Raw genomic sequence first — 22,357 nt, forward strand, 5'->3', positions numbered from 1 at the left:
AAAAATTAAGTCATATCTGAAGGAGCGATGCAAAGTAAGAGTAACTTGAAGAGCGACTGTCATCCGATTTATAATTAGTTAAAGTTTTTGGACTGACAAAACCTTAAGTAGTGCACAAAATTTGGAATTTCATGTATAATTGTATGTAACAGACAAAAAAATGGGAAAAATTAAGTCAAATCTGAAGGAGTGGTGCAAGAAACACAAATGTTCAAATCATTTCTTTTTGGTACTTGTAAACTTACCCACAATGGGAAGAGAAACCACAACTTTTACTCAAGTAAGAGTACTGCTGTAGCCAGAAAAGTACTCTAAAAGTAATGTAACTTGAGTACTGCCCACCTCTGTTTACGAACACTCTGGCATCTTCCTTCTCATATCTGTTTTAATTTGCGGCGAAGGGTTATTTTCAAAGTGTTTATTTTGTCACAGCTTAAATTTACGTCGTTCAATAGCCGTTTATGTATTCCGGATTGCGGTTAAGATGCTCCTCAGTGGTTTAAATGTTCGTAAAAAAAAAAACACGCTGGGGAAAGTTAAAGTAGGACATAGGCGTTGTGAAGAGCCTGTCATTATTCCGCGAAGCCATTGACAAGGGTATACATCATCTCACCACAGCAGCCAAATCTTTAATTTCGTGTAACCCAAGGATTGTGAGCATCTCAAAGCGACATCGGCAACTCTTGACGTCGCGAGCGTTCCACAAAAACACAAAAGGGAGATTGGCTCCTGCCCTGGGCGTAATGTAAGCAGGGAAACAATATGATCAACAATACACCCACCCATCCCCTCTCAAGACTCTAAACTGTAAGCTCCCGTGGTTTCAATAGGGACAGGGCCTCCTCTGTGCAATTTGGAGCACAAGACCTAGAAACTTAAACGTTGTACTTCGATGGTTAACTTATTGCAGCTGATGTCGTGCTAACTGTAGGCACTGCTCTGTCAGAAGTTCTGTTAGACTTTAATCTGATCTTTGCTTTAACACAAATCGTGAAATTGTGTTTACTTTTTCTTTCGGACAATCTAGTCACCTTTCTGACAGTGTTTGCGAATGTGTGCCTTGTCGTAACTGCTGAACATTCCACCATAGAGCTCCATGCATAACGCCCCCAGCACGATGTCACTGCAAAGTATCAGTTCTGTCACTTGTTTGTCTCTATGGAGATTAATGGTTTGCGTACAATGTTCCACAGTATGGAACAATATATCGTGATATTGTATCGTCAAAAGTCTTAAAACTATCGAATTACAAGTTCCTTTGCTTAAATTCATGGTTTTACAGTAGCAACAGCTTATGAACATTGGAAACTACATATCCCATGATTCATTTCAGCGTAGACAACATGAAGAAATATGTTTTTTACTTGAATTCTTGGGATTATGACGAAAATAATTCACACCAAGATCTTATCAAGGTATTTTAAAAGCAAAAAAGTGTCCTATCTACAATTATATCAGCCTCTCCAAAATATCGCAATAAATATCGTACCGTGAGATGCATATCGTGATAATATCGTACCGAGAGATTTGGATATTGTTACATCCCTAGTATTTGTATCTCTGAGCCAAGGTAACATCAGTAATCCGCAGAGGCAAGCTTGTTTACAAAGGGTTTTTCGAGATATTGTGGATAACTGAAAGAGTTTAATGCCATACTGCGGAACATTACAAGCAAAACAATGACATTCCTATGAGCAGGTGATGAATCCCCCATCAGAAAAGTGACGTAGTTCCCCTTTAAGATACAAATGATAGAGATATTAGGGGCTATGTTTCGTTAATCTCAGCCGGACTTTTCTGAGTTTGCGTCTTCTCCATGTGTCTCGATGACTTTCCTCTAGATGCAACCAAACACGTTTAAGATTTGAGTACGAGTCCCCGGTTGCCTCAGCGCATTTACTCACCGCTCCTGACAGCTCAAAGACACAGGACAAATGTCTCTACGGGGACAATAAAGTCCACCTTACCTCGATACCAATTCTTTTACATCAAATGAGAAAATCTACCTTGTGTTCGGGGCAGGAGCAGATGCGCAAACACATTTTAGTCCCTCTCGGAGATTGCAAAACCCGTATTCTGGGAAGCACCTTGATTGAATTTGCGGTTCGAGCCAGGAGGAGGACCTAGCGTAGCCTTGCCCACCCCAGCTGCATTCACGGGGGGCAGATTTCTTGTTTACGAGCCTGTCCGCGACGGTTATTTATGTCCCCTCACCTGTGCCAGGCCATTATCCCGATTGGCATCCAAAGCACCGCTAGGGGAGCCTCTTAAAATTTGGTCGAAATCTTCTCTCTGACATTGGAGAAGACTGAAGGTAATAAATGTCAAGGTGGTGGGACTGCGCAACACCTGAAAAACTATATAAAGGCAGAGAGATGAAGATACAGTATGAAAAACAGACTTTTCTTTGGATCACATTGTTCTCTTCTATGAAATATCTAAGAGGTAAATTCACAAATGTTGAACTTGATTGTTTCTTTTAGTGACTAGACCCTAGAACTGTCATCTACAACTCAGCAATTATTCACCGTGATGAGTTTGTAAGCACTTTACGCACATTTCAGAGACCAGAGTGGAGTTGTGCCATCATGGTAACGCTAAAATAGGGTGACCAGATGTTCCTGTTTACCCAGGACAGTCTCAGTTTTGAGCCCCATGTCCCTTGTCCCAGCGGATTCATCCAAAACCATTACTTTGTCAGAGTTTTATACAAAAAACATTGCTTTTTTTGGACAAATTTGATACCTGACAACAGTAAATAGAGGCATATATTGTTGTTTGTTTTGAGAAAATACAGAAAAGCTGCTTAAAAATCACAAAAACACAAAGAAAATGTGACTATACTGACTCCAAACCGGCAATGTCCCAGTTTTTGTTTTTGAAAATCCGCTCATCCTACTCTAACAACAACTAGAATGCTAACCCACACCTCCTGATGCAGACAGTACGTAGCTGACTCACTTTGACCTCAAGAACTGCTTGTATAATATATCTGTAGTGGAAAGATTTTGCTCAAATACATGGAAAAGAAACATGTACAGAACCTTTAATGATCAAAAGCGGTTGGAGCGAAAGTAAGGCATGCTATCTTCCAACTGCCTTTGTTTTAATTTGGTTTCCCATTCCCCACGAATCCTACGAACCCGCCCATGTTGAGGTCTGCCCCGACCAATGAGGTTTACCCCCCCGCCTCCCCTCCTCCCCCTGGCCCCTCCGAAACATTTGCCCTGCTCCATTTGTGGTTAAACATCTTTATAGTTTGAGGCCGTGCAGACTCCGGCTCTTTCTCTCCGTAGCGTTTCTTGAAACCAAATGTTCGCATACAAAACGCTACTTTGAAGAAAATCGCCCGTTCCGAATGACATATGATAAAAAGGTGGCGTGCTGGTGCATAGGGTGACACAGTTGGGTGGTAATGCTCTCCGCGCGTATGCTTGCTGGGCGCCTGTGATTGTTCAGGTGGTTATTTAATCACGTTGTTTAGCTTCCTGCTCCTCTGCTCTCTCCGCTAGGCCTGCGCCGCTTGTTGTCATGTTAAAGGTAAATAAGTCAATGTCTGGCAGTGATGATAGCATTCATTAAACAGGGGGGACAAAACAGCAGAGCGCTCCGTAGCTCCTCCTACTGTTTGTACTGAGTATTGTGACTGGAAGGTATAGGTAAACCATAAGCCTGTATCTGATTTTTACATTTTTAAAACCAAACTAGTTCATTATAAACGGTTTCAAAGGATCCAAAGTATTCCTCACTTATCTTACGCATTCTGAGTAGGCATGTAACGATATCCAAATCTCACGGTACGATATTTTCACGATATACATCTCACGGTACGGTATTTATTGCGATATTTTGTGAGATTTAAAGAATTTAAAAGTGCTTAGAACTGCTATTTCTTCATGTAATTTGCACCAAAACGAAGCAAAGGATCACGGTCGATGTAGTTCCCTTTGTTTTTTTAGCTGTTGCTGCACCATAACAACGAATTTACGCAAAGAAACTTGCGATCCGATATATCGTAACGGCCCACGATATTATCGAGAGACTTTCGACGATACGATGTCGCGTTATTTCGGTCCTAACTCTGAGCATCCTGATTCTTCAACGCGATGAGTTTATATGCGCTTTTCGCAACTTTTCCGAGGCCTAAACACAACTAGCATGCTAACCACGCACTTCCTGATTACCGGACAATGAAACGCTTCAAAAATAGACGCAAACAGTGCACAGCTGACATGTTTTGACCTCAAGAGCTGTTATTTACTGGGAAACTACTACATCTGGGGGACCCAAACCTTTACTCAAGAAAAAGTATTGTTACTCTTTTGAATATATTACTTAGTAGAAGTGAAAGTACTATGTCTGGAAAGTAGTCTTAGAAGTACAGTTGTATTAAAAAGCATACAGTTTTGGGGTTGTAGTTGGGTTTTTAAATGTTGGGTCAATAATCGCTTGTAATACTTTTGAACTTTTACTTTAAAACATGTGAGTGACCTATGATAACAAAAATAGCTCTGACCCCTGACCAGATGCTTGCAGGTTCCGTAAATTTTCAGTCTTACGATTTTCACCACACCTCCTAACCTCGTGGTATTTTTTTCCTGTTTTCGCAGATGAAATGAAGGATGATTTCGACGCTCTGGGGCCAGACGGCACACTGCAGACAGTTGGAAACGGTACAGGTAAGCCTCACCCATCCCTCGCATAGCTCCTCTCTAATCTACATGACTTCTGTCCCCGTTTCCGTGGTTACATTTTGCGAACTATGTGTTGCAACATTGATTTTAACTTGTGACCTCTTCGTGTGAGTCATTTTGAAAAGCGGAGTCAAGTTAGTTCAAAATGCGTTTATTGAATTTTCTTGGCATGAATTTGAAACTTCACGGTTTAATATCAGATCATTAAAGCCACAGTGTGTAAATTTCTGTACCTACGTGATTTAATGGGAAGTTAAAAACCATACTTTGGAACAGTCTCCATGGAGATAGATAAGTTTTAGGCCACAGAAGTCAGGTTTGTGGAGATGCAAGCCCACTCACTTTTTATTTTAGTTTTTCAGTCCAATAAGAATGATTAAAATGGGAAAAAGATCTCACATTTTAGTCTATTTTTTTTTTAGATAAGAAGTTACACAATAGGGCTTTAACACTAATCAAAATTTAGGTTAAGTTTAATGTAATTTTCACAACTTTGTACAGTGTTACTTCGTCTTTTTAGTCTTGTTCCTTGTACTTGTAAGTGTCTTGTCTCTCCTGGAGGAACCAAAACCACCTGCCATTCCGCATTAAAGCCGACTAAGCTGATTTGCAGCTGCACACCCCCCTTCACGATATCACCGGACGCCATGACAACCAGCTTAAGACACCATTCTAGTGAACTTAAGTCAACCTTCCCCCCTCCCAAAACTCTGACTTCCCATAGTGTTGAGTGGAGTAATATATGTTTCATACTTGAGTGAATAATTTAAAGGTCACATGGAATTTTTTCAGTACATATTTCCAATTTTGCAATATTTCCTCAGCAAAAACATAATTGTTGAAGTTAAAGCTTGTTTCTTGACCATTTGGATTCAGGAAGTTGATTATTTCACCATGAATCTTGCTTACAGTATAATTGTTTTGTTAACATGCAACACTGCTCATTATTGCCAGCAGAGGGCGCACACACTAATAAAAGATACATGCTCAAAGATAGAAGAATTTAGCCTAAATTAAAGAGTGATGTTTTGCAAATTTGACTTTTTGGAGCTTTCTACCAAGTTATAATGTTGTTTCCTTGTTGAAAAACATGTCTGAAGAGGTTTTAGATGTCACCCTTGCATGTTTGAGTAATCTAGCGATCTCTCCTGGGCCCTATTCGAACCCTCCTTGCGGCTAACAGTACGATTCTGTCCAGTGCTCAGCCCACACAACCGTTTTCCATAAATATACAAAAATAGGATCAAAAACAATAAGCTACAACTTCACAAACCTGATCTGATGTGCTTGCATGTTTGAGTAATCTAGCGATCTCTCCTGGGTCTTATTCAAACCCTCCTTGTGGTTAACAGTATGATTCTGTCCAGTGCTCAGCCCGCACAACAGTTTTCCATAAATACACAAAAACAGGATCGAAAAACAATACGCTACAACTTCACAAACCTGATCTAACGGGCTTGCATGTTTGAGTAATCTAGCGATCTCTCCTGGGCCCTATTCGAACCCTTATTGCGGTTAACTGTACGATTCTGTCCAGTGGTCAGCCAACACAACAGTTTTTTATAAATATACAAAAGCTGGATTCACACTACAACTTCACAAACCTGATCCAATGTGCCGTAGTTTCAGTTTATGATAGTGCTCTGAAGGGGGAGTAAGTAAGCATAGAGAGCAAAGAGCAAACACAGCGTTTTCAAAACAATAAAAGGCAACACAGTGATCTAAAGATGTTATGTGTTAGCAGTTAATACCCCATAGAAGTAAAATACCCCTTTTAAACTTTTTATTACCAACGCCGAGTGATCCAAAAGTACCTTTAAAACATAACATATTTCACACTATTCCTGCAGCTGTCAATATCAGCCATCTCCCCAAATGTTTCTCATCGGCCAAGCTCCGAAAAGACAATCCCGCACATACGATTCTATTTAGACGCTTACGCAGTTGGATCACGTTTTGTCCCCGAAGCCTTTTGTACCAAGGTGATTTCCTCCTTCACCGTCTGCAAAAACCCAACATTCTTTTGTCAGAGAAGAAGTCCTGCCCGGGCCCGCTCATCCGTACATGACATGATTGCTACCCTGCGCAATTAACTAGCGGTTTGAATAAACAGGAGGGCTAATAAGGATGCCTGTAAATGATGCGATCACAGTTCAAACGTGATCCATTGGCACGCGTGACATTTGGTTGCCAGATTTGACTGTCGAATATCTGGTACCTTGACCTTTCGCAAATTGGAGCGCGCAGTCATGACGGCCTAACAAATGGGTCTTAAACTCACCTTGGCCGCGCTGTAAAAAGCCTAATTAAGCGAGATGAGACCTGATGAGACGTCACTTTTTGGGGTTGAATGTGGTTAAATGGGCCCCGGATCTCCCAAGGTTGTGTGTCTAGAGAGTAAAAATAAAAGTAAGATTTGAAGGTTTAGAATCATGTCTTTATTCAGAACATAATCTCGCTTAAGGAAAAGTATCTTGCAGCATTGTTGGTTCTTGATTTTGCAAGTTAATATAAGAAATGTGCTGAAAAATAATAGCATAAAATTAACTTTTTCGTAAGGTTTTAGTGCCTAGAAAATGCCAAGAAACGCTGCTGCATCGCCTTTAAAGCTAAGAGTCTAAAAATAGCAGCAGCTAATGTCAAAGATAGCTATTAGGGAGTGATGCTTTACAGTAAAAGCATTTTAAGTCATACTCTGAAATCTAAAAATATGTCTGTTGAAGTTGTATAAGCTGTAGTGTGTAACAAAGAGCTGAGGAAGAAGCTCTCGAGAAGGATTTGGCACCGTTACTTACTGTGCTTGAATGAAACTACATTGTTTAAGCTCTTGTAATTTTGTTAATGGCTCAATAAGTCAGTTTAAAATGTAAATATTAAGACCACAGTGTGTAGCTTTTGAGGAAAATAGGCTAAAATGAAAGCGTGTTGGTTTGTTTTTTTGAATTTGGTTGTGACTATTGCACACACACTCACACACACACACACACAAAATAGAAAAACATATGTCCTTACAGTGTGGAGGCTTGCATCTCCACAAACCTGACTGTTACTTGGCCTGGAGGAGCATCTCTTCCTGCTTGGTTCCATGGAAATATTGTTCCTTTAGTTATAATCTTCAGTATGACACAAAACGTATCAATGTCCATGGAGAATAGGGGTGTGCAAAAATATCAAAATATCAATGTATGGCATCTTTTAATGTGATGATACAGTATCAATATCATGGGCTACTGTATCGATACATCGCCAAGAGTATTTTTTGGTATATTTTCCTAAATTATTTTGTTACAGAGCTACAGTTTTGTTGTTTGTTTAGTGGAAGAAACTCATTTGACATTTCAGTTTGAATTTCAATTTGAATTTATTCATGGAAAGCTCCATGTTTGCAGTTTTGATGATTAAAATGTTCGTGATTCAAAAAAACTTTGTACAAGAGCTGGTTTAACAAAGACTTTTAGTATCACAGAACTGTATCGAATCAAATTGAAATATATCGTAATGAAAAGTGTACTATATCGAAATATGTATCATATCGTGGCCTATGTATCAAGATATGTATCGTATTGGCAACTTCTCAATAATACCCAGCTCTAATGGAGAATGTTCCAAAGTATGCTTTTAACCTTTTTTTTTTTTTTTGTACCTATAACATATTTTTGTCTATTACATACTTCCATAGCATTTGGAATTTGAATTTAAATTTGAATTTATTCATGGAAAGCTCCATTTTCACAGTTTTGATGATTAAAATGTTTGTGTTTCATATAAACTTTGCACAAGAAGTGGTTTAACAAAGATTTTTAGTATCACATACATGATTTAGCCTTTATTTTTTATTGAACCGTATCGAATCAAATCGTATATGTATCGTATCGTGGCCTATGTATCGAGATATGTATCGTATCGGCAACTTCTTAATGATTCCCAGCTCTAATGGAGAATGTAAAAGTATGGTTTTAACGTTTTATTTTTTTGTTACGTACTGTACCTCTAACATATTTTTGTGTGGGACATACTTCCATAGCCCTTCCAACTGTTCGTCCAAACCTTTATTGAACTTAAGTCAGAATCAAATTACATTAACTCACAAACGCAACTCTTCAATCTTTCCTTCCCATGTCGTTTTGAACCCATGCCCTGTTTAATGAATCCCGCCATCTTCAGCTCTATACAGCTTTGTTTTCACGACAACAGCTATCTCTAAACCACAGCTTATGAGAACCCTCTTGAAGACATCATTTGAGCGAAAAGAGAAAGAATTGTATAGCCTCAGCACTTTAGTTTAAGATACTATAGCCCTGTGTGTTATAAGGCAAGACTCTTTCTTTCTCTCTGTCTCCCCCCTTCTCCTCTCTGTGCCAGTTTGTGGTCTGGCGCGGTAATCTGCCCTATACAGCGTCAACATAAGCCCCAGCGCTGATTGACCCTCCATGCGAAAGTAGAGACGGAGATTGCGTTTTGCAGTATTCCAGGCTGATTTCTACAGTCTTAAGCTTCTCCGCATCAGATTCTGTGTCACAACTGAATTAGGTCAGGGATGTTTTCGTACAAACGCGGCGGCGGCTTCTAGTGGCACGTTTGTATTAAGTTGCAGTTTTTATTTTCGTTGCCATAGCGTGACAAGCAAACCCAGTAATTTGGGAGAATTTTTTCCCTCAAAGTGGAGCCGTAATATTTCAAAGCTGCTGTTAGGCTAAAGATGTAGAGTAGTGGGTGAGATATTACAAATAAGAAGGAAATAAACATAAAAAAATCCTGTCATTTTGTAGTTAAAAATTAGATTCAAATAAAAATGTCAGCTGATTCTTGCAAAAGCTCACACTTCACTTTGATTGGTTAAAACGACCTGTCATTTACTTAGAGTTACAAAGACTGACCAATAGGAGTAGTAAGAGAGAAGAGATGGCTTAAAGGGAACTTTAAACCGAACTTTTTTGGTGCACTATTGATGTAACAATAACCGAAATATCGAGATATCGTATCATCAAAAGTGTCACACTAATATCGTGGGCTGTCAAAATATATTGAATTACAAGTTTCTTTGCTTAAATGCATGGCTTTATAGTAGCAACAGCTTATAAACATTGGGAACTACATATCCCATGATTCATTTCAGTGCGAACAACATGAAGAAATATGTTTTTTACTTGAATTCTTGGGATTATGACGGAAATAATTCACACAAAAATCTTGTTAAAGTATTTTAAAGGCAAAAAAGTGTCCTATCTACAATTATATCAGCCTCTTCAAAATATCGCAATAAATATCGTACCATGAGATGCCTATCATGATAATATCGTACTGAGAGATTTGGATATTGTTACATCCCTAGGTGGCACTACCAGAAGTTACAAATCAGATCTACGGGACCATAGAATACATGTTATTCAAGGCTTTTCAATAAAAACACTTGTAAACAAATAAACCCAAGAGATTTGTATTTTTAATGCCATTTTGGGGAACCTTCCAGGTATGCAATTACATCTCCATGGAGACAAGTAGATGACAGACCCTTCACCAGAAAAGTTACATGGTGGATAGGATTGGGTTCTTCTTCATTAAGAAGTTGCAGATACGATACACAGGCCACGATACGATACATATCTTGATACAGTGCAGTTTCAGTTCGATACGATATATATTTAAATTGATTCATTATGGTTGAATAAAAACTAACGTCTAAATCATGGCTGTGATATTAAATGTCTTTGTTAAACCACTTCTTGTTCAAAGTTCATATGAAACACAAACATTTTAGTCATGAAAACAGTGAAAATGTCAAATGTGTCTCATAAACAAGTTTCCTTCCTATAAACAAGCAACAAAACTATAGCTCTCTAACAAAAAATTTAGTAAAATATATCAAAAAAATGATCTTGGAGATATATCGATCCACGAGGTCATGATATAAATACTGTATCATCACATTAAATGATACGATATAACGATATTTCAATATTTCTGCACATCTCTCGTTGACATTTAACCTTTAAGAACTATTTCTTCAGAAAATTGTCACTGTGCTAAAATGATCATGTTAAAATATTGTTCCTCACTCACCTTCTTTTCTTTTCTTCTCCTTTTCTTCCAGTGAACAGTATGGATTGCACTTCAGAATTCGAGGACTTCTTCTCCAAAAGGAAGCTGGACGACAGCGACGGTCACGTGGACAGCATCGCCGAATACCTCCAGAGAGGGGACACCGCCATCATCTACCCCGAAGCCCCGGAAGAGCTCTCGCGCCTGGGCACACCTGAGGCTGCCGGCCCCGAGGAGAATGGTACAAAAATAACTTACTTCTACTTAACACTTTACTACAATACTCCAGTTTTGATTGAATTTTAGTTATGCTTATAAAAATCGTGACCTATTTTTGAGTCTTGGGGAACCACTTGTGTATTCTATTGCTTCATTAAAAATAGTATTCATGTGTAAATATGCTAAAAAGCCAAATATGTAATTAAAATAGAAGTATTGAAATCTGCACACAAGATTATAGGAACCAATTTATAGCACTGTGACATGATGGGCAAAAGTATAATAATTAGTCCTATAAGAGACTACAACGAGATTTAATTAGACAATATACACTTTAATTAATTTATTTTTAAAAATGCGTCGCAGTGTTGTTGTTGACATTAATTGTTCTACTTAAATACGATTTGGCATTACGTGGGGTCACACTATGTAAATAAAAGATGCAAAAAACACAAAACGTGACTTTCTAATTAATAATTGTATACTATGAATGGAAATGCATGGGATTTTTATGTTAGTTTAAGACTTCTGAGTTCAGTCTTGGATGTGTTCTTGGATTTTAAGACAAAACTGAACAAAAATCGCAGAAAACTTTGACCAAAATCATGCGATCTTCGAAGTTATTCCTCACTTACTTTATGTATTTCGAGTAGGCATGTCAGAATAACTAAAATATCATGATATCGTATCGTCAAAAGTCTCTCAATAATATCGTGGGCCATCAAAATATATCAAATTACAAGTTTCTCTGCTTAAATTCATTGTTATGGTGCAGCAAAAAACAGGGAACTACAAAGACCATGATCCTTTGCTCTGTTTCAGTGAAGAAATAACAGTTCTAAGCACTTTTAAATCTTAATTCTTTGGATTAAGTCATGTCAAGAGGAAAAAGTAGTATATTCACAATTTTGCCTCCACAAAATATCGCAATAAATATCGTACTGTGAGATGTATATTGTAAAAATATCGAGAGATTTGGATATCATTATGTCCCTAATTTCGAGCACGCTGACTATTCATCACGTAATTTTCACGTACATCGAGTTTTTAGCACTTTTTGCCACTTTCGGAGCAGAATTTTGCAGCTGTGGTAATGCTAACAACACTAACTAGCATGCTAACCGCGCACATACTGATCGTAAAAATATCGTACCGAGAAATCTGGATATATTACCTTCTTAATTTCGAGCACGCTGACTATTTACCACGAGTTTATAAGCGCTTTTTTTGCAACTTTCAGAGCGGAATTTCGCAGCCACGGGAATGCTGCAAGCAACAACTAGCATGCAAATCACGCTCATCCTGATTATATGACAATAAAACGCTTTGTTGTTAGATTTTTAAAGGACGTAGCAGTCTTATTTTGGTCTTGTAGAGCGTCATTTTGCAGCCAACAATAACAACAAGTAAAAACTAAGCGTGCTAATCATGAAAACAGCGCACTTCCTGCTTATCTTACAGTAAAATGCTTTATAATTGGATACAGACAGTACGCAGCAGACTTTAGTTGACTTTAAGAGCTGCTTTTACAAGATATCTGTACTGGGTGTAGATAGATTTTACTCAAATACATGGCAACAAATCAGGTACATAATAGAAAATATTTGTATGAAATAGAAAAGTACAAGCTCCAGATAGACAGGCGACTCTCTCCTGCGTCTTCCCCACAAAGGAACCTTCTGGACGGTTGTGGGTGACACGCGCGGGCAGCTGTGGCTCTCACAGACTAGCCCGGATGCCTCGGTGTTTACCTCCAGCCCGGGGCAACAGCTGGGCAGGGGCCTGAAACCAGATAGTGCACCTCACCCTCAGGAGAAGTACAGCTCTGATTCATGCTGCACAAATGTGAGCAAGGAACGCTACTAAAAGGGGAGAAAGCTACGTGGCTTTGTGCACTGTAAAAATGAATCGCCAGGCTTGGTGTTAAAACGGCTTGGGTTTCAAACAGGGCAGTAGCAAGTAAAAGTAAAAGACACGTGAAAAAATCTGCTTAAGTCAAAATATTTAAGTACATGTTTAAAAAGGTGCTTAGTTTGAGATCTAAAGCTTCAAATGGAGTGATTTTGATAAAGAATTGTGCTGAATTGTATTAATCAGAAACAATTTACAGATATTAATCTTGTTTGTCTAGCTGTTTTTCTTTGTATATTTTTGTTTGCTCAAATTATGAACATGTTAAAAATGAACTCTCAGTCTTTTCAGCACTTTTCAAACAATAATACTTTTACTTTTCAGTCCAGTACAGATACCTCCTCTCAAATGTAGTACAGTAAAAGTTAAATCTACCTAAGTAAAGCACGTATACCTACAATTTTTACTTACGTACAGTACTTTATTACTTGTACATCGTTACATTTCTCTACTGAAATAGAATTACACCTAATGACACCTTAATTACTTTTACAGATGTTATTCATAGTGTACAAATAGTTGTTATTACTCTAAAAATTTAAATGTTGGCTTTACTTACATTTTTTAAGTAGAAGTAAGTAATCTCTTTGCTACTTTATATTAATGATTTTAGTCTTTTTTCTTTTTTTGCATGTAGTAAAGTAAAAGTAAAATCTTTTTAAGTAAACCATGTATACCTGCAATTTTTACATAAGTACAGTATTTTACAACTTGTACTTTGTTACATTCCACTACTGAAATAGAGTTACACTTAATGACACCTTATTACTTTACAAATGTTATTGAAATATTGGCTTTACTTACATTTTTTAAGTAGTAGAAGTAATCTCTTTGTTATATGCTATAACTTTCAATCAACATAAACTGTATAGTTACTTAAAACACTTTACATTAATGATTTTACAAAGTCTTTTTTGCATGTAGTAAAGTAAAAGTATAATCTACTTAAGTAAAGCACGTATACCTAAAATTTTTACTTAAGTACAATATTTTATAACTTCCACTTTGTTACATTCCACTACTGAAATAGAGTTATACTTAATGACACCTTATTACTTTACAGACAGTATTCATAATGTACAAACAGTTGTTATTACTCTAAAAAAAAAAAAGAAATGTTGGCTTTACTTCATTTTTTAAAAGTAGAATTAACAAATTTCTTTGTTATATGCTATAACTTACAATTAACAAAAATATTTACTTACTTAAAATACTTAATATTAATGATTTTACATAGTCTTTTTTGCATGTATGTGTATAATCTTCCACACTAGTTAGTACATGACAAATATTTAACCAAATGTGTTTACTTCCTAATAAAATGAATATAGTAATAATACAAGACCATAAAACGGCAAATAGATTTCGCAACTGTTAGTGTGGTCTATTGTTAACTTGTAAACAGGAAACCATAAAACAGCACGACTAAGACTAAGTTCTGAAAATATCATTTGAACCGTCAGCCCAGAGCTTCATTATAAATAGCGTATTGAAATAACTTCGAGCTTAGCCTGCAGTTAATATGAGACCTTCGCGAGCGCCATTCAAAAGTATATGTCAGTGCATACTTACGGACGTTAAATGAGGGTAATTAATGAAGCTTAAATATTGTACTACAAGTTTTGACTATCAGGAGGAAACCTAGCGGGACTAAACTAAGACTAAAAGAGGATGAAGATGTCTGCAAAACACGTGATGGACTCATGTCTCAGTAGGGTGTAAATCAGGACAGGCCCAGGCTTTAACCGTACTCAAAGTTAAATAAAATAAACCAAAGACTAAAATGACAGATTATACATGTATTTGCGCGGGTATTCAAAGTTTGCGTACAGAAGCAGAGCCGTTACATGAAGTTTCGGGGGTTAGTTCATTGACTGGTGTAGGTGAGGTGTGGTATGCTGCAGTTTTACTATGTGAAGAAAACTGATCCTGCTTTGGCTCTCAATGTAAAGCTGCGCAAGTGTGTGAGGCCTGTGGGGGCACTGTAAAAAGAAAAAGTTGACAAGTTTTCACTGATTTGAGTTCAGAAAGAGCATTTGTTTGGAGTAGAATGAACTTGATGGCTAGAAAAATCTGGAGTTTTAATAATTTTCAATATGTATCACCTGTTTAATCAAGGAATTTGTCTCAAACTTTGGATTAGTAAAGTGCAAAAGTTAAGAAGTTAGTAACAACATTGTAAACAAGTCCACCTAAATGAATCTTACTCAAATTAAAAGATAAAAAAGCTACGAAATATTAACGAAAACTTGTCTTTCTTCAGAATTTTACAACATACAAAGCAGTAACTAAAAGCATTTTCAGATTTTTTTTCCTAAATTCAACTTGATGTTACTTGTTTAGATATAATTTTTGCCAAAATTTTAACTTTTCTTTTGATTTTTTCCTTGTGCTAGAATGTGTCAAACAAAACACTGACTAAAATGATAAAATTTAATCTGAATTCAAAATTTAACAATACTTAAGTAGTTGTACAGTATTTCTGCTAAAATTTCTCAAATGAAAAGGAAATATTGAGTTGATTTAACCTGATATTTTTACATAAATTTTTCCCCATGCTAGAATGTTGCAAACAAAACCATACAACGATAAAATTTAATCTGAATTCAACTTAAATATAAAGTTTTTCTTCCAAAACTATTCAAATCAAAAGATAAATATTGAATTGATTTAACCTGATATTTTTACATAAATTCTTCCCATGCTAGAATGTTACAAACAAAACAATGACTAAAATGATAAAATGTAATCTGAAACCAACTCATAACAATACTTAAGTAGATATAAAGTATTTCTGCCAAAATTCCTCAAATCAAAAGATAAATATTGAGTTTATTTAACCTGATATTTTAACAAAAAATTCTCTCGTGCTATAATGTTACAACACAAAACAGTGACGAGAAAACAATTGCCTCTGGTTCAGTTACCGTTATGTAGCTTGCATTTTTACAGTGCCCATGTCAGTGCATGTGGTACGGGGGGGTCGCCGTGGATACCAGCCCAACACAGTGTCTCTCATGAGGAGCAGATTGCACTCATAACTCCCATACCACTCTGGGCAGCCGTCCCATTAGCTGCCATTGATTTCGCTGACCTTTTGGCCCGCTTTCTCTTACCCTTGTTCCCCCCTCCTCTCTTTCCCCTCCGTCCCTCCATCCCCCCCTTCCACAGACCTGCCACCTGGAACGCCAGATGCTTTCGCCCAACTGTTGACCTGCCCGTACTGCGACCGCGGCTACAAACGCCTGACGTCGCTGAAGGAGCACATCAAGTACCGCCACGAGAAGAACGAGGAGAACTTCGCCTGCCCGCTATGTAACTACACTTTCGCCTACCGCACTCAGCTGGAGAGGCATATGGCTACGCACAAGCCCGCCAGAGACCAGGTGAGAAACATGTCCACGGTCCTGTAGTATGGAAAACGGACTCCTGTGAACGTTAAGACATGTTAGAATGTTTTTGCTTCGTTAAAAACACGCCCGGAGTTGTGTTTTGTTTCATTCACACATTGTCTGAAATTGTCCAAATGATTGTAGTGAAGTTTGGAGCACTTCCTGTATTCTGAATTGATGACATCACAAGGTGGAACAGAGTGTTTTCAGTTTGAGCGAAGAACTCACCCTAAATATCAAGGATTTGTGTGTTAAACGTGTGAATGACATGAAATAAAACACAATTTTGGGTTTGTTTTTGATGACGAAAATAGAAAATAGCGTAATATGATTGATTTTTAGATAATTTGTCTTGTTTTTGGTGGGAATTTAAGCCTAATTGCTTTGCATCTTGGCGTTCTCTGGTTGACATAAGAGTTACAATGCAAAAACTAAAATCTAGCTATGTTAAGATGACTTGAATTAAGAAAGTTTGATTTCACTTAACAAGCAAAATGATTCGCCAATGCAACAAGACTTTTCGTACTTCGTAAAATATGAAAATACATCTTGCTACACTTGAGATAAGAACAATTACAACTCTTTGCTCTTAAAATAAGAAACAAAATTGAATGTTAATTTTACTTTTAAGTTGAACCTACTCAATAAATCTGTTCAAATAAAGTAAAAAGTTCTTAGTTTAAGTCAGTTTAACTTACCTAGATATTGCTTTTTTCAGTGTATACAGTGAGACAGTGGATATAATATCAATAATAAAACAAAACAAAAACAAAAAATACTAAAAACTAAAAAAAAAAACTGCAAAGTCATTGATTTATAATAATAGAAAAAAATACATTTTGCTTCAGAATTTAGTATCCTTTTTCATCCCAACTCTCAAACACAATTACATCATCACTAAACTTGCACATTGGCACAACACCAGGCAATATTTGAACCGTTAACCCTCTGGTATACGGGCACAAACTTAACCAACTACACCACGGTTGTACTGCTGGTGACTGGTGACTTCAGGTGAGATTTACACAAAAAGTTGTTTTCGCTTCAGGACTGGACCATCCCCTTCTACTTAATCCTTAATGATCCTTGCCTGAAGAGCTGAATAAGAGATACCATTTTTTTTTTTTTTTCTGATTGGCAATCATTATTAATTTTTCATGGCATTTTGAAGATGCAGATCCTTTAATGGTAATAACTTTAATTGAGGCCCTAAATGGTTTTTTGATGGCCCTCCCTGATATGATTTCGCGAGCGCGTGTTCACGATCCAATGATTGTGTTAATTTCCAATTTGGAAATTTTTATCAGCTCCTTAACTTCACTTCACTCCTGGCCTTTAATGCGGTTGGGGTTCGGTTGCGGTGCTTCATCACCACCACCACCCCCCCCTCCTCCTCCTTTTCCTCTTCCTCCCCCCATCTCTAATTTCATCCACCGGCGTAAACATCTGGGTACGCTGGCTTGCTATCTTCTCCCTGCCATTTATTTCCTATATGGTTGAATTTGACCATGAATCTCGCAGTCACGCATGTTTAACTCTATGGTGTCAGATGGATAGGAGCCTCAGAGCTTTTGGACTTTTTGCACATTTCAAAGATAATTAGATCCTCTGAGTTAAATCGCGGCAGTAAATTTGGGGTGGTTTTATCCGAGCCGTGAACCGTAATAACTTATGTCAAACTTAAGGAGCAAATCTGGCAAGAGTGGTGTTTCTTACAATGAAAACATTTTTGGAGCAACTTTTAGGATATCAACATGTCAAAACCAAAGAGTTGTGATTTTGTAATGATTTTTTAAAAGCTATTTAGACCTCATTTTATCTATTCAGCCGTCCGTGAATGCTCTAAAGCCTGCCAGTTTAAACTTATAATGTGTAACTTTCTAGAAGTGGCACGATTCCATGGAAATCGAAAGATAAATCCATACTTCGGAACATGGAGATAGATACGATTACGCCCTGACGAAGACCATCTTGCTGGTCCAAACACGTTGGCGTCCCTTCATGCAATAAAAAACTTTTAATATATTCAGTCGGAGTGCTTCGGGTTTGTACCTTGCCCACTTTTACATTTTTCAGTAAGGGTACTAGTTTCACCCTCGTAGATCACGTGTACTGCTATTTTTTACTTTTTTATGACCCAGTGAAGTGCTCTACCTCTTTTCATCATCTGACGTATTGAGGTAGATATGTTTTAATGCCATATTGTGGAACATCATAACAAGTAAGAGTTAGTTTTGGGGAAATGCAAGCCAGCTCTGAGTAAAGACACTTTTTTTTAAGTGTTTCAATGCAAGAAACACAAACAAAAATGAAAAAAGAGAAAAAAACTGGCTAAAAAGTTACATACGGTGGCTTTAATACGGTAAAAAGTATAAAGATATGTCTTCAGAACACTAAAACAAAAGTGCAAATTGGATCTCCACCGAAAGAAACTTCCACATTACAGTAATCAAAACAAAATTTTGACCTGAAAGTACTTCGCAATCAACTGCTTTATCGTAATCAAGAGGGTGTATCATTTTTTTACTCCAAATTATACATCGAATCACATCAAACTGAAACTGATCTGAGCTTCTCTCACTGGCACATCACTAGAGGTATTACTGCAGCTCTATTACAGGCTATGAGCTCATGGGTGAGGGGCATTTCTGTGTGAAGAGACTTGACAAGCTCCTTCACCTGATCTCACAGCTGGCCCTCAGACGTGAGCAGATGGACCGGGCCGCATCCCAATCCTCACATTACAATGACTCCTCTCTCCTACACTCATCCTTTCTCTCCTTTCCTCCTCTGCCAGTGACCAAGAGTCCTTTCACTCACAAAGAATCTTATCTGGATTTGTAAATAGGCCTGGTTGTTTAAAGCGCATATGGCAGGTTAGACTAGTTGTTTTTACTAACACAGACTTAACATAATTACATTTTTAAAAATTAATATTAATATTTAAAAATCTTGCCAAGTTTTTTCTCTTTTTTTTCAATTTATTTTTCACTTTTTTTTTTTTTTGTTTTTTTTTTCTCCCTTTTTTCAATTTTTTTTCTCCGGATTTTTTCTTCATTTGATGTATTTTATAATTTTCCTTCCTGATTTGACATAAGCTGCAGATATGACATATGTACAGGTAATTCCATAAGTGTTACCTAGCTACTGTGCATAAACAAAGGCCAAAAATTGTACTGCAGTCGGTTGTTGCTGCATTTCCGATGGAATTTTGTCGAAATTTGCCGTTTTAGAACTTAGCACTACTTCTTGTAATTTTCTACTTTTCTTTTCAACTTTTTCCCACTTAAACTGATGCAAAACTGTGATAAATATTTACTGCAGGTACTAACCACCCAAACTAAGTCAGAATCGGAAAAACAAGATCACCTGTTGTGTGCGCTTTAAAGGATATAGCTGACAGTAATTAATGACAACACGTACAATCCGAATTCCCCCATTAACATAAAAGGACCTCATGTGCCCTGCTATGTTTACCGTTCGTATCACTCCGCCTCCTCTTAACCAATTAGCCGAAATATGACTAATTAGCGGTTATACATATGCAAACATGCGCCGATGAGCCCGCCCACTTTCGCTTTCCTCTTGCTTTTAGTCGTGCCATTCACAATTAAGCGCGCAAAAACGATTGTATCTTATTAGCGGCGGCGGCGGGACTAAACTTTAGCTATAGCGGGGCGCGCGGGGGTCCTCAGGGGGGTACTGCGACGACCGAGGGAGGGAGGGACGGAGGGAGGGGAAGGGGGGGGCCGAGGAGGAGGTGCCCGAGCAGCTGTTGCTGTTTGTTTATGCGACTCAGCAACATGGCCGACCCCCCTCCCTCCCTCTCCCTCTCCCTCTTCCCCTGCCTCCTCCCTCTTTTCTCTCTCGGCTCTTGATCTGGGAAGGCAGGGGCTGTTTGAACAATCCCTCCCAGCGCAGGACACTGGGAGCGGGGTCCTGTGCGCCACCATCTGTCTCCCCTGGAATGTGGGTAGAGCCGGAGCGCGCACCACCCCAGCATTTGTCAGGGCTCGGCGGGGAGGAGCAGCCAGCGAGCTTTTCAAGTCTATTTAGCAACAGTTTAGCGCGTTCACCTCACAATAGTAATTAATGGCGCACGGTAAAGCGACGTGATGTAACTGAAGTTGTAATAGTTTTCGACTTACTTAACTGTACACGTTTTGCTTTTTACAATTAGAGGACACATGCTCGCAAATATTCAGCAAGTCTACTTAGCACTTTTACTTTGTACGTAATGGTGCATGATGAAACTGTGACGTAATTGTGAAGTTGTAATACTTTTCTACTTCCAACTGTATACGTATAGCTTCCACAACAAGACAAGTTTATTTTATTTGGTAGTAAATATTTGATGTGTTGTAAAATTTCTTACTTCAGCATACAAAAAACAGAATGAATAACTAACTTTCTTCTTACAAACAGTGTCTGTTTACAATTTGACAGTTAAACAAAATATTCAAAAGTCAAGTTTATTTGTTTTAAGTTATATTTTGTCTCTTATACAGTAAGTCATAAGTGAAATTGTAAATGCAAACTGCTGTTCATACAATGTTTTTTTTTTTTTTTTTTTTTTTTTGGAATTCTGTCATTGTTTAAAAGGGTTTGGCATTATAAGTACCTTTTACTTCAGCCTAAACCCTTTCATCATGTCATCATGTCATGATCGATAGGATTGTAATCTATATTTTTTGTTTTGTTTTGTTTTGTGTTCTAAAATGACCAAATACTACTACTACTACTGCCACATACAAGCAAACTTTCATTTCATTCTAAATTATCTCACTTAAGTGTTCTCAAAAGAAACAATTCAAAACTAAAATATGTCAAAGAAAAATGAACTTTCTTTGGGCGAACCGTGTCACCTCGCATTTACAGATTTTGAGCGAAAAGCGACGTTTTCATGCGCGATAAAATCCAAAACAATAAAACAATAATTATTTTTCTACATTTTTGTTATTACAGCTTTTTACAGCTTCACATTGTCACCATCGAAATCACATTACAGTGTAACTAATGTGGACAAAACTGGTGACAATTGCATAACATGAATTCAAACTACAGAGCGCCTGGTTATTGGGTGTTCACAAATCATCCAAAAAAAATTGCACAAGAAAAAAAAAATAAATAAATAAAATAAAATAATAATGTTAAAAAAAAATCATAAAAATAAAATAAAAATATATGTACCTTTATTTCAGTCCACACATCGCAAAATGTTGATAATAATAATGCTTCTTTACCATCATGTAACAAAATAACATAGGGGATATTAGTATAGCACTTGTTATTATTATACAGTAATATCTTTAGCTCCAATATGGACAGATTGTACGTAGCTTTGAACAGTGAATCGAGGCCAGCGAGGGGTCTCTTTGCTTCAGCGATGATAAAAGCCTCTTCTAATTACTCGACAGATTCCAAAAGCGAGTCTAATTGAAGTGTGAATACAGGTATGTGGGCCGGACATTACCAGGGCTACCTTCAGTGATTAGGACCAAATTAATGAAACGTAGATGAGATCAGTCCCTCTAATGAAGGAGAAACTCTAAAATAAAAAATCTTTTCTTCTCAGGCCAAATTCCAAAGGCTAGCTCGGTTTGGCGAGTGAACCAGGAAATTAAAAGGTATTCTGTGTTATCATAGCGCTGTTTCAATGAAGGTGCGATGGAGAACGCCAAGATGCTTAGCTGGCGAGGGGAGCCATTTTGTTACTTGTTGTCATGCCGACCAGTAGTGATTATTTACTGAACTCTCACCCCCGCAATGTTTGTGCTTTTTTCTCTTTGCGTTTTTTCTAACTCCAGTCTTCTTTTTTCTGTTTTTTTTCTCTCTCTTCACAGCACCAACTGTTAAACCAAGCAGCTGGCAACCGCAAGTTCAAATGCACTGAGTGTGGCAAGGCATTCAAATACAAGCACCATCTGAAAGAACACCTCCGGATCCACAGCGGTGAGTGAGGGAGCGAGAGCGAGAGAGAGTGGCGGAATATTCGGGAGGTCCCTGAATGCAACAGGAATTCCAGTGTGGTTTATTTTGGAGCGGCGCTGCTGTTAGGTGCACTCCGAACTCCACTGTTAATCAATGAGTGTGCCAAGTGCA

At 37.7% G+C, this 22,357-nt stretch overlaps 1 protein-coding gene across 5 annotated transcripts in view; it reads left to right on the plus strand.

The window, feature by feature from the left end:
• The window catches only part of zeb2b (zinc finger E-box binding homeobox 2b), a 133,289-nt gene that overhangs the window by 101,225 nt on the left and 9,707 nt on the right, over positions 1-22,357 (plus strand). For all 5 annotated transcript variants that reach the window (XM_020917059.2, XM_055163384.1, XM_055163378.1 and 2 more), the window contains 4 exons: positions 4,611-4,679; positions 10,786-10,974; positions 16,035-16,249; positions 22,099-22,207. In XM_020917059.2, the coding sequence (XP_020772718.2) occupies positions 4,611-4,679; positions 10,786-10,974; positions 16,035-16,249; positions 22,099-22,207 (582 nt within the window). The remainder of the gene's footprint in view (positions 1-4,610; positions 4,680-10,785; positions 10,975-16,034; positions 16,250-22,098; positions 22,208-22,357) is intronic.

This window comes from Boleophthalmus pectinirostris, unplaced genomic scaffold (genome assembly GCF_026225935.1).
Source record: "Boleophthalmus pectinirostris isolate CB_2022bp ecotype Guang Dong unplaced genomic scaffold, ASM2622593v1 HiC_scaffold_11, whole genome shotgun sequence".
In the NCBI taxonomy this organism is placed as follows: domain Eukaryota; kingdom Metazoa; phylum Chordata; class Actinopteri; order Gobiiformes; family Gobiidae; genus Boleophthalmus; species Boleophthalmus pectinirostris.